At 46.3% G+C, this 13,464-nt stretch overlaps 1 protein-coding gene across 1 annotated transcript; it reads left to right on the top strand.

The window, feature by feature from the left end:
* The first annotated feature begins 337 nt into the window (after positions 1–337).
* On the top strand, positions 338–7,165 carry Gpx7 (glutathione peroxidase 7). Its single transcript, XM_042680881.1, has 3 exons — positions 338–485; positions 4,093–4,354; positions 6,505–7,165. Exons 1-3 carry the CDS (start codon positions 342–344, stop codon positions 6,666–6,668), a joined length of 570 nt encoding a protein of 189 aa, XP_042536815.1. The 5' UTR covers positions 338–341; the 3' UTR covers positions 6,669–7,165.
* The last annotated feature ends 6,299 nt before the right edge of the window (positions 7,166–13,464 follow it).

Here is a 13,464-nt window from a genome sequence, read left to right on the forward strand (position 1 = left end):
GCCAGACACTAACCACAACTTCCACTCAGGCTCAGATTTTTGTCTTTGGCTCTCTACTAGTGTGGGCCCTCCCCGAGTGAGGGGGAGACTCACTGATGCCAGCTCTCTGCTTGGTGTCCAGAATCCTGACACCATGGCTGGGGGGCGTGGGGGTCCGAGGCCGGGCCAACAGGGCCGTGCATACCCGCAGGACATCTGGGGAAACAGAAATACCCGGGCCCGGAGCTCCACCGCCGGCGGAGCGCGGGCAAAGGGGGCGCGTCCAGCCTCGCGGGCCGCCCCCTCCCGCCCCCGACGCCGGTGCCCCCCATCCCGGCCAGGCGAGGCCTCGGGAGCGAGTCATGGCGGCGGCCGTGGTGGTGGCGGCGGCGGCGTGGCTGCTGCTGTGGGGCGCGGCCTGCGCGCGGCCGGAGCCGGACTTCTACGACTTCCAGGTGGTCAACATCCGGGGCAAGCTGGTGTCGCTGGAGAAGTACCGGGGCTCGGTGAGTGCCGCTCCGCCGCGGGCCCGGCGCCGCTGCCGGGCTGGGACCTGGCGGGGGAGGGGAGGAGGGGGAGGGGAGGAGGGGGAGGGGAGCACCGCTCGGGGGGGGGGGGGGGAGCGCCCCTCCGCCCCCACCCGGGCCCCCCGCCAGTCCCCCACCCCGGCCCCGCGCAGCGCGCTGGGATCCTGAGTCCCTCTCTGTCCCGCGCCAACGTGGCACGGCCTTGGCAGACACCGAAGCCCGCACCGACCTCGCCTCCCCGGTCCCGTTTCCTTGTATTGAGGGGAGGGATTTGCTGCGAACTCGGTAGAGACTCAGGTGCGTTGCGGAGGGAGGGCGGTGCATGTTAGATGCACCCGCCCCTTGCATGCATAGCCCGTTGACAGAGACCACCAAGGCCCCGGGAGCCACCCGGGCCACGCAGCCTGGAAGAGAAGCCCACACTCTTCTGTCTTTCCTCCTCCGCAATAGGCCATTCCTTAGAGAGCAGTCCAGGCCAAGATGCTACTCTTCCCCGAGAAGGGGCCCCTCCTTATCAAGAAAAAAGAATCTGGGTCTGAGAGCAAGTGCGTTAGGGTTGAGTCTTTGAAACAGGAATGGATGTTAGCAAAACTGAGAAGGGCCTTCCAGACGAAGAGAACTGTCCCTACCGCATCTAGGCCTAGAAGCTAAGGGTGCCAACGGTTTGTAGCAGAACGCTTGAGAATATGAACCTCTGATGCTCAGTGGTGAAGATGAGGCTGAATGAGCCAGAGGAGACCAAAAGGGACCTTGAACCACACAGTCAGAGGTCCAGGTGGTATACCAATACAATGAAGAACCACCCCCACCCCCCCATAACCTCTACACCCCCCCCACACACAAGGTTGCCTCTTAGTGCCTGGACCTGGGAACCCTGGTGTAGAAAAGTGGGGGATTGGACTTCAATAAGCACATCATCCAGAGTTGGATGGACCAAACGAAAAATGGCAGTCACCATGCTTTTATTAGGAGCAAGGCCATCTTTGGTGACAAACTTTACAATCATTGAAATTCTCAGTCATGCCAGGAGTCTTTGCAGCAGTAATCCTGACCATCTCCCAGGCGCTGTGAGTTTCATGAGATGACTGTGGAAGCACCTAGTAATCTGTAGAGTGTTCTGTACCTGTTTGGTGGATCTCATCAGGAACCTTGTCCAGAACTCAGGACAAAGAGTAGAGGAGAACAGGGCCCATTCCTGTTAGGCCTCCCCTTCCCACTAAAGCAGCTTATAGGAGGGCCCAAGTTTGTCATCTAATCATCTCAACTATTCATTAATTCACTGTTCATCATTTAGTACCTTTGTATACTAGTTACTAGGCTGGGCCCTGGGGATATAGTGATGAAGTAGACAGACAAGGTTTCTGCCTTTATAGAGCTTTTGTGGGTAGGAAAGAGACAGTCGGGAAGGGGAATGAATAAGGTAATTCCTGACAGCAAGAATGCTAAGACAAAAATAGAACAAGGTTTTGAGCTACTAAGAGGTAGGCTTGAACCCAGTAGTCCTAGTTTCTCTCCACTCCAAGCAGATTATGGCTTTTGCTGACCATAAATGGCAGGTAAGGGTATTGATACAGCATATGGCCCTAGGAAATGTCTTTCCTCTGTTGTCCATAGTGGATAGAGTTAAAACTCAGTGGATCAACAGGTGAGTGGTGTGTGTGTGTGTGTGTGTGTGTGTGTGTGTGTGATTTTGCAGCCCCCCCCCAACATGTGATAATGTCAAGAGACTTTTTTTTGTTTTTCATTGGTTATGAGGCTTGGACTCAGGCCTGGGCACTGTCCCTAAGCCTCTTTGTGCTCAAGTCTAGCACTCTACCACTTCAGCCACAGTGCCACGTCCTGTTTTTTGAATGGCTGATTGGAGATTAGAGACTTATGGGGACTTTTCATCCAAGCTGGCTTCAAACTGTGAGCCTCAGATCTCAGCCTCCTGAGTAGCTAGGATTATAGGTCTGAGCCACTGGTCCCCAGCTGAGACTTTTTTTTTTTTTTTTTTGGGGTCCAGTCATGGGGCCTAAACTCTGGGCCAGGGCGCTGTCCCTCACCTCTTCAGCTCAAGGCTAGCGCTCTACCACTTGAGCCACAGCGCCACTTCCGGCTTTTTTCTTTTTGCTTATGTGGTGCTGAGGAATGGAACCCAGGGCCTCAGGCATGCAAGGCAAGCACTCTACCACTGAGCCACCTTCCCAGCCCCTGACACTCTTTTTTAAGACAAGATCTCTTTGTCACCCAGGCTGGCCTGAAACAGTCCTTCTGCCTTAGCCTTCCAAGTGTTTTGATTCCAGGCATGCATCATCACACATGGCTTTTTAAAACATTTTTTATTTTTAAGACTAACCATCTAGTGAGTAGAGGCCAAGGATGCTGCTAAATATCCTACAACAAACAGGACAGCCCCACTTCCCCATAACAAAGAACTGTTTGCTCATAGTATCAATAGTGCTAAGGTTGAGACAAACCTATCTAGTCTGAGAAATTTGTGTCCAGTGCTCAAGACTATCCTATCCCTTTTCCTGACTCTTCTCAAAAAGCAGCCTGGAATTTGAGGCTAGGCTTCCCAGGCACAGGGTAGGGTTTCTTATCCTCTAATAATATAGAGTTAGCAGCTAAAAAATGTATCCATTGGTGCCAAAAATTTGATTGCAGTAGTATAACCTACTGATACCATCTAGCCTTATATGTGTTGCCCAAAGCCTTGAATAAAATTAGTGATCAGTAGCTCACGCCTGTAATCCTAGCTACTCAAGAGGCTGAGATCTGAAGATCTCAGTTCAAAGCCAGCCTGGGCAGGAGAGACCGTGAAACTCCTATCTCCAATAAACCACTAGAAAACTGGAAGTGGTGCTGTGGCTCAAATGGTAGAGCGCTTGCCCTGAGCTGAATTGCTGAGGGACAGCGCCCAGGCCCAGAGTTCAAGCCCCACAACCGCAAAAAAAAAAAAAAATTAGTGATCAGTAATCAGAGAAAGAACAAAAATAAAGATTGCCCTAGGGTCCTAATGATCATTTTATCAAAAAAAAAATCCACTAAGTCTGTTTAGGTACTCATGTAGGTGTTTATGAATATGTGCACACTCATTTATTTTTCCCCAGAGATATCCTGGACATAGCTCTTGCCCTCAGTATGTTCCCATTCTAGAAGGGAGATCAACCATATACAAGCAACTACAGTATTGTGGATGGAATGCTAGCTGACTGAGCCAAAAAAGGAATAGGGTGTTGCCTTTCCCCTCCCTCTTCCCCTCCCTCACACCACCTTCCCATGACTGCAGTATGTATTTGTACTGGCTAATGTATGTTTGAGTCATAGAACATGAATATCCATTTATGAGTATTCATTATATACTTACACTTACAGATGTTCATTATGTATGCACACATCTCTAAGCAACTTCATGCTAATTTATGTGCCAGTGTGCATGTGTTTCGGTATGTATGAGAGCATTGCACACACTTTCATATGTTCTGAGTATTTTTGCATGTATGAGGGGATGTTGATTCTTGGGGGAGCACACGCATATACGGGGCTGTGTATATATCTAGGATTTGTTTTTTGTTGTTATTTTTGTTTTTTTTTCACCATGCAGGTATCTCTGGTGGTGAACGTGGCTAGTGAGTGTGGCTTCACAGACCAGCACTACCGAGCACTGCAGCAGCTGCAGCGGGATCTAGGACCCTACCACTTCAACGTGCTTGCCTTTCCCTGCAACCAGTTTGGCCAACAGGAGCCAGACAGCAACAGGGAGATTGAGAGCTTTGCTCGCCGCACCTACAGTGTATCTTTCCCCATGTTTAGTAAGGTCGCAGTCATTGGCACTGGTGCCCATCCTGCCTTCAAGTATCTGACCTGTGAGTCCTAGCCCTTCTTGCTCTTACCTTCCATCAGCTGGTGGAGGATATGGCTCCCTGGCAGGAGCCACTGGCTAGCTGGTTAACTTTTCCCTTCCTGACCCTCTCTGGTGGATTGATGCTTTATTCTAGCACTAATCTTGGAAGAAAGAAGGGGTAAGTTTGAGTCCAGGGGGATTCCTGCATAAGAATGTCTCCACACCTGCTGCCTCCAAGTTCTACAACCTAAGGATTTCCTTGGGATTGTGTTTCACCTGCAGGGGTTCTTGAAAGGAGACTGGTATAATGTTCAGTCAATAGAGATTAGTTGAATTCTTGGACTTCTTAAGATGGAGAAACCAAGACACAGATTTGGTTGGCGATGCCATCTATCTTGAGCAGGCTAACATCTCCTGTCCTGAGCCAGAAGCAGTCTCTTTATGCAGGGAAGGGAAATCTAAGCTAAAATACTAGATCTCAATGTTTCAGAAATAGTTACCATATCTAGCCCTAGTAGCCTGAGAATCACAAAATGAGAGTGAGGGTCTCACAGAAGCCTGGTGCCAGTGGCTCATGACTGTAATCCTAGCTACTCAGGTGGCTGAAATCGGAGGATTGCTGTTCAAAGCCAGCCCAGGCAGGAAAAGCCATGAAACTCTTATCTCCAGTAAGCCACCAGAAAATGGGAAGTGGCGCTGTAGCTCAAGTGGTGGAGCACTAGCCTTAAGCTGAAGAGTTGAAGGACAGTGCTCAGGCCCAGAGTTCAAGCCCCATAACTGATAAAAAAACAAAACAAAAAGCCTCAAAAACTTTCCTGCCCTAGCTGGCTTCAAACCAAAATCCTCAGATTTCATCCTCCTCAGGAGCTAGGATTACAGGCATGAGCCACCAGCGCCCAGCTGGGGGTTCCATTTTTGCCTGCTCTCTCTCTCCAAAATGTTTTTCATGTGTCTTCACCACTATCTCATTCCACAACTCAGTTTCCTAGGTAAGAAAGGTTTCTTACCAAGACAGATTTGCATTTCCTTTCCCAATCAATTCAAAATGTTTGGATTTTTCTTTTTTCTTATTTCTTTTTCTGGTCCTGGTTTGAACAGTGGACCTAGATGCTGTTCCAAAACTCCTTTTTGCTCAAGGCTAGCACTCTACCATAGTTTGAGCCATAGTTTCACTTCTAGCTTTTTCTGTGATTAATTGGAGATAAGAGTATCATGGACTTTCTTTCCAGGGCAGGCTCAAACCTCAGTCCTTTGGGGCTGGGAAGGTGGCTCAGTGGTAGAGCCCTTGCTTTGCATGCATGAAGCCCTGGGTTCGATTCCTCAGCACCACATAAGCAAAAAGAAGAAAGCCGGAAGTGGTGCTGTGGCTCAAGTAGTAGAGTGCTAGCCTTGAGCTGAAGAGCTGAGGGACAGTGCCCAGGCCCAGAGTTCAGGCCCCACAACCAGACCCCCCCCCAAAAAAAAAAAAAACTACAAGAACTCAATCCTTTGTTCTCAGCCTCCAGAGTAGCTAGGATTATAGGCATGAGCTACCAGTACCTGGTAGGATTTTCTTTTTTTCTGTGTTTTTGTTAGTTTTTTCCTAGTTCCCATAGATATAGATCAAAATTTGGTCTTGCTATAGAAACCCTTGGGGATTTCTTAAAATCATATGAGCAGGGCTGGGAAGGTGGCTCAGTGGTAGAGCGCTTGCCTTGCATGCCTGAGGCCCTGGGTTTGATTCCTCAGTACCACATAAGCATAAAGAAAAAAACCAGAAGTGGTGCTGTGGCTCAAGTGGTAGAGCGCTAGCCTTGAGCTGAAGAGCTGAGGGACAGCGCCAGGCCCAGAGTTCAGGCCCCACGACCGGACCCAAAAAAAAAAAAAAATGGTACCTTAAAATCATATGAGCTTGAGATCTATTGAAGCAAGGCCCAAGAATCTCTTTAAGTACCCCACCCTCCCCAGTTCAGGACATTAATAGGGAAAGCATTCTTTATCAAGCATATCACAGAATTCTAAAGCAGTTGTGCTCATCTTTGATTTCACACTGGGACCTCTTGGAGAGCTTTTGAAAAATATTAATACCTGAGTCTTATTCTCAGTGGTTCTGGGGTGTGGATGGGTATCGGTGTTATACTGATAGTGGAATTACACAGAGAAGCACACTTGGTTTTCCCTCCTTTTTTTAAGATACTTCTGGAAAAGAGCCCACCTGGAACTTCTGGAAGTACCTCGTAGCCCCAGATGGAAAAGTGGTGGGAGCATGGGACCCGACTGTATCTGTGGAGGAAATCAGGCCTCATATCACAAGCCTAGTGGCAAAGCTCATCCTGAAGAAGCGAGAAGACTTATGACCAAATTCCCTGTCTCCTCCCTTCCACATTCCATCTCACTGTGTATAGGTGACCAGAACAAACAAGTGGTGCTTCCCAGTGACAGATCTACTGGTCCTCTTACCATATCTATCACTCCTATGGGGAAAAATTTCTAGCATTTTGATTATTTGAACCAGAGCAACTGATAGGAATTACTACTGGCCACTGAAAACTCTTTTGATGGTGAATCACCAGCTAATAAAAACCTCTAGCCAATGGGGACATGTGACAGGCAGAGGGTATAAAGCAATAATCTCGTCCTTGGCCAGGTCTCTGTAAAATGGGACTGATTCCTACCTCACAGGGCTCTTAGAAGAGTTGTGATGAGATATATGTAAAAGTGCCTTAAGTAGTACAAGCCAAATAGAAAATATTCAATAAATGTTTTTGCATATTAACCAAAAAATTACTTGTGATCAATGAAAACTTGCAATCAGTATGAATTTTCAGCCAATGGAAATCCAGATCAAATTTGTGTTTGTTGTTTTCCTCTTCTAGTCGTCTGTGTGTATGTGCACACACATGCACACATGCGCATGCCCACCAGTCCTAGGACTTTAATTCAAAGCTGGGCGCTGTCCCTAAGCTGTTTTTTTTTTTTGGTCGTGGGGCTTGAACTCCGGGTTTGGGCACTGTCTCTGTGCTCTTCAGCTCAAGGCTGCTACTTTACCACTTGAGCCACAGTGCCACTTCCAGCTTTTTCTATTTACGTGGTTGCTGAGGATTCGAACCCAGGGCCTCATATCTGTGAAGCAAGCCACCTTCCCAGCCCATGTCCCTGAGTTTCTTTTGCCCAAAGCTAGCACTGTACCACTTGAGCCAAAACTCTACTTTGGCTCTTTTTTTTTTTTTTTTGAGTTCATTGGTGAGAAGTCTTATGGACTTTCCTACCCAGGCTGAGTTTGAACCAAGACCCTCAGATCTCAGCCTTCTGAGCAACTAGAAATGTAAGTATGAACCGCTAGGTTTTTTTTTTTTTTTTCTGGTTGTGGAGTTTGAACTCAGGGCCTGGCTGGGCGTTGTCCCTGAGATCTTTTGCTCAAGGCTAGGGCTCTACCACTTTGAGTCACAGCACCATTTCTGGTTTTTGAGTGGTAAATTGGAGATAAGTGTCTCACGGGGACGTTTTTTGGGGGCGTGGTTTTTTTTTTTTTTTTTTTTGTCGGTCATGGGGCTTGAACTCTGGGCCTGAGCACTGTCCCTCAGCTCTTCAGCTCAAGGCGAGCACTCTACCACTTGAGCTACAGTGCCATTTCCAGATTTCTGAGTGTTTGTTGGAGATAAGAGTTGTACAGACTTTCCTGCCAGGGCTGGCTTTGAACTGCGATCCTCAGATCTCAGCCTCCCGAGTAGCTAGAATTACAGGTGTGAGCCACTGGCACCCAGCTATGAGACTCTTATCTCCACTTAACCAAAAGCTAGATGTAGAGCTGTTACTCAAGTGGTATAGTGCCAGCCTTGAGTAAAAAAAGCTCAGGGACAGCACCCAGGCCCTCCCTCATAGCCTTCCTTAACAAGGTCCTCAAAAGCTGCCCAGAGTAAAGGGATGGTGTGTGGTAACCACAAGCCCCTGCATGGTAGCCTGTATCCTTTGCCCCCAACCCTACTCTAAGCCCTGTTCTACATTTGCTCATGCATATATGCACACAACAATCCAGATATCAGGCAGGCACTGGTGGCTTATGCCTGTAATCCTAGTTACTCAGGAGGCTGAAATCTGAGGATCACACTTCAAAGCCAGCCCAGGCAGGAAGTCCATGAGCCTCCAATAAACCACCAGAAAACTGGAAGTGATACTGTAGCTCAAGTGGTAGAGCACTTGCTCTAAGCTGAAGAGCTCAGGGACAACACCCAGACCCAGAGTTCAAGCCCCAAGACCAAAAAACAAACAAACATAAAAACAGCTATCACAAACTTTTTCAATTTTTTAATTTAATTTTTTATTATTATCTCTAAGTAGTTGTACAAAAATGTTCCCATTCTACAAAACAGTATATGAATACAAGGTGTCTGACAACTGTCACCCTTCGCTCCTGACCCATCCGATCTCTCACTTTAAAAAAAAAAATTGAGATTAGGTGATTACATAAATTTCACATATTTCACAGTATTATGGAACAGTGATACTTAGCTAAAGTCACAAACACATTTTAACCTTCCCAAGGCATTGTCATTATCATGGGCTATACAGTTTGAATCACAAACATTTTCATAGTAGCATCTCAGAACCACATTCTCCTGAGCTGCTTCCTTGTCTACCATCCATATTTATGCCTTACTTTACTCACAATTACTTAGCTCTGATTGTTGAATCTAATAGAACATCTCTCTGATCTTATTTTACTTGACCTCTCAACCATGTGTGACATTGCCGACCAAGCTCTTCATGACAAATTCTCCTCCAATGAGTTTCCTACCATAGTTTCCCTCCTATGTCTCAGAGTGCTTCATTCATCTCAAGTCTCTGCTGATGTCTCTTCCTACTTACCCCTTCCCTGCTGGTCTTCCTTGGGGTTCTAGGTGGGTCTCTTTTCCTACTTCATATGTTTATCTGTAATCACCACATTTTTTTTTTTTTTTTTTTGGTCCGGTCGTGGGGCCTGAACTCTGGGCCTGGGCGCTGTCCCTCAGCTCTTCAGCTCAAGGCTAGCGCTCTACCACTTGAGCCACAGTGCCACTTCTGGCTTTTTTCTTTTTGCTTATGTGGTGCTGAGGAATCGAACCCAGGGCCTCTGGCATGCAAGGCAAGCGCTCTACCACTGAGCCAACTTCCCAGCCCCATCACCACATTTTTTATCTCATGGTTTTGACCACTATCTTATTACCCTGATGACACTCAAAATCCCCACATTGTATCTATGCTGGACACAAATCCACCTGCCTAGTGAGCATCTCATTAATTCAGCAATCCAAAACTAAACTATTCATGCTAATGTACCTGTTGTCCTAGCCACCTAGCCTTTGTGCCTCCCTTAAGCTTTACTGTCACAGTTTGCTTGCTGATTCACTCACTCACTCATTATATACTGTCACTGTTGAAGCAATTGCCCTTCCCTGCCCTCCAGATTAAACTGGATTACACAGTAAGCACTCTGAGTACCAGCTCCATGCCTGTCCCTGACTAAACCCTATCTGAACAGTAAAAATGAGCAAACTATTTTCCCAGAACCTTCCAGGATAATTGAGGATTTTATATTCTCAATCAGACCTAAATTCTTGTAGACTTTGTTAACTTTCTACTGATTCCAACTCTAGAGGCTGAGATCTAAGGATCGCGGTTCAAAGCCAGCCTGGGCAGGAAAGTTGTGAAACTCTTTTTTTTTTTTTTTTTGCCGGTTATGGGGCCTGAACTCTGGGTCTGGGCGCTGTCCCTCAGCTCTTCAGCTCAAGGCTAGTGCTCTACCACTGGAGCCACAGCACCACTTCCGGCTTTTTCTGTTTATGTGGTGCTGAGGAATCGAACCCAGGGCCTCATGCTTGCAAGGCATGCACTCTACCACTGAGCTACCTTCCCAGCCCGAGTTGTGAAACTCTTATCTCCAATAAACCACTCAGAAAACTGGAAGTGGTGCTGTGGCTCAAATGGTAGAGCACTAGCCTTGAGCTGAAGAGCTGAAAGACCACACCCAGGCCCAGAGTTCAAGCCCCAGGACAAAAAAAAAAAAAGAAATGTCACTCTAAATCCCTGTTAACTGTCACCTTAGTCATTGGTTAACTAATATCTGCTAACATCTTGGTTTTAAATTAATCCCTTGGTTATCAGCTAACATCTGAGTAGTTAATATTTGATCATCTACTAATACCTTAATTATTTCCTAATACCTTGCTTAGAAGCCACATACATTATTCATTAGGTTAAGTCCTAGCACATAATGCCTTAATTATTAATCAGTATTTTAGTTACTTGCTTAAATCTTATTACTGATACCTTAGCAATCTGCCATTAGTTTAGAGTACGATAGTTCTCCCTTACTCTCAGGAGTTCCAAGATCTCTCGTGGACCCTGAAACTGAAGATAGTATGGAGTCCATATATAATGAGGGCTTTTTTCCTATGTAGATATACTTATGCCAAAGTTTAATTATGAATTAAGCATAGTTTGAGATTGATATTAATAGACAATAAAATAATAAAATAGAACCATCGTACCAGCATGTTGTAATTAGTTATCCCCTTTTTTTCTCAACTATTATTGGACAAATAGCACATAGATTATGCATACAGTAGACAAAGGATGATTCACATCTGGGCAGGATGAACCAGGATTGCTGAAAATTGCCTCCTGCCACTCAGAACAGCAATTTAAACCTTATGGATTAGCCTGGCGCCGTAAGCCTAGCTACTCAGGAGGCTGAGATCTAAGGATCAGGGTTCAAAGCCAGCCCAGGCAGGAAAGTCCGTAAAACTCTTATCTCCAATAAACCACCAGAAAACTGGAAGTGGTGCTGGAGCTCGTCATAGAACACTAGCCTTGAGCGCTGAGGGACAGCGCTCAGGCCCAGAGTTCAAGCCCCACAACCGACAAGAAAAAGAAAAAAGACTGCCGGGCGCTGGTGGCTCACGCCTGTAATCCTAGCTACTCAGGAGGCTGAGATCTGAGAATCCCGGTTCAAAGCCAGCCCAGGCAGGAAAGACCGTGAGACTTCTATCTCCAATAAGCCACTAGAAAACCGGAAGTGGCGCTGTAGCTCAAGTGGTAGAGCGCTCGCCTTGAGCCGAAGAGCTGAGGGACAGAGCCCAGGCCCAGAGCTCAAGCCCCATGACCGACAAAAAAAAAAAAAAGAAAAAAGACTACTATAGACCATTAGTTAGGAGTTTGGGGGCTAATCCATTGATGGCCGTAGATATGATAAAGATCTCTGTCCTTTGCTGAGCTCTCCTTTGATTTCGATAACTCTCTTTCAATGTCACCTGTCCCCAGGTAATTATTTGCACCTCCATTAGGTTGGAGGGTGAAGGAAGGAAGATGGGACTATGAGGGGAGACCCTGGAACATGATAGTTAGAAGGGACCTTCACTCAACAAATACTTCTTGAGCAATGCTTGGGTTCTAAAGGCACCTCAGTGAACAAAGCAGGCATGTTCCCAGCTGCATGGCACTTAGAGAACAGTAGGAAAGACAGACATTATGCAAATAGTTATGCCAATTTTTTTTTTTTTTTTTTGCCAGTCTTGGGCACTGTCCTTGAGCCTCTCTGTGCTCAAGGCAAGCGCTCTACTACTTGACCTCCAGCACCACTTATGGCTTTTCTGTTTATGTGGTACTGAGGCATTGAACCCAGGGCTTCATGATTGCTAGGCAAGCACTCTACCACTAAGCCATATTCCCAGCCCCAATTATCTTATAATTACAATTATGGTAAGCACCAAGAAGAACAGGGAGCCATGAGCATGGACACAAGTGGCAGTTCACCTATTCCAAGGTTCAGAGAACATTTCCTGGAAGAATGACATTAAAGCTTCTCAGCTAAATTTTTTTTTTTAATTACAATTTTAGGGCTGGGAAGGTGACTCAGTGGTAGAATGCTTGCTTTGCCTGCATGAGGCCCTGGGTTTGATTCTTCAGCACCACATAAGCAGAAAAAGCTGAAAGTGGTGCTGTGGCTCAAGTGGTAGAGCACTAGCCTTGAGCTGAAGAGCTGAGGGACAGCACCCAGGTCCAGAGTTCAGGCCCCACGACTGGCAAAAAATAAAAAAAAATAAAAGAATTCAACTGGGAGAAAGGGCAAGGAGGCTCTAAGCAGATAGAGTAGCTTGGGCAAGAGCCCTGAGGAAAGATGTTTGATATGATAAAGCCAATGCTATTTGAAGCCAAATGTTAAGAAGGGCTGGAGGAACAGAGAGGGGTTGGGGTGGAGGGCAGGCGATGTATAGTCTTATGATCTAAGTGAGAAATGATAGTGACTTGATTCAGCACACAGAGCCTGTCTTCTGTAGGTGTGGGAGGCACTTCTTTATAGTCTGAAACCTGAAGGCCATCAGTAACCTTTGGAGCATTGGTAGGGCAAAAGGAGTGTGCTCTAATGGCTGCCTGGAGAACAGGTCATTACTGAGACACTTGTGGGAGCAGGCAGGTCTAAACTCCTGAGCTCCAGTGGGCCAGCCTGAGAATTGCTGGAGGAGACGGTCAAGATCTGAATCCCTATAAATCACTTGATTTTACACATTCCTGGGTCCCACTAAGTGATTATATTGCAGCTGGTCTAAAGGCCACATTTTTATGATGTACTGTCTTGGGTATAATGTTTTAAAATACTATATATATATATATATATATATATATATATATATATATAGTATATAATATATATATATACTATTAAAAAATACAGCTTCCTCTCCTCCCTATGTCTCCTTTAGTCCCTACATCTTAGCCTTTGCCTTTGGTTTCAACCACTTCATGTTGGAATACAGATGTAGCTGCTTCTACAGGGACATAGAGTAAACACTGCCATGTATGAGAAAAACTTAGAAGTTTATGACCATCCTGTGTGAAACCCAGATCTTCACTCATCTATGAATTCCCTCGGAGCTCAGCCTGAGGGTTCTGATATTCCTAGAATGTGTTATTTGCATGACCAAAGATGGCTGACCATCTGAACCATAATTCCTTTAAGATGGATGTTATATCCTACCATTCAGAACTGGGTCATCTACCCACCCCCAGTTCACTGAACTGTGTGACCATAAGCCTAGATAAAAATTAGAGGCAGGGTGGGGTGAGGATGGGATGGGAAGGGGAAACAAAGGAGGAGGCTACAATGCTTGATAAGAA

The sequence above is a fragment of the Dipodomys spectabilis genome, unplaced genomic scaffold (assembly GCF_019054845.1).
Source record: "Dipodomys spectabilis isolate Male_0828 unplaced genomic scaffold, ASM1905484v1 ptg000002l, whole genome shotgun sequence".
NCBI lineage: Eukaryota > Metazoa > Chordata > Mammalia > Rodentia > Heteromyidae > Dipodomys > Dipodomys spectabilis.

Excerpts from the sequence above, each read along its gene's own strand:
- Gpx7 (XM_042680881.1), top strand. The coding sequence starts at position 342 with ATGGCGGCGGCCGTGGTGGTGGCGGCGGCGGCGTGGCTGCTGCTGTGG. Across the intron at positions 486-4,092 it reads TGGAGAAGTACCGGGGCTCG|GTATCTCTGGTGGTGAACGT; the intron begins GTGAGTGCCGCT and ends TTCACCATGCAG. Across the intron at positions 4,355-6,504 it reads TGCCTTCAAGTATCTGACCT|ATACTTCTGGAAAAGAGCCC; the intron begins GTGAGTCCTAGC and ends CCTTTTTTTAAG.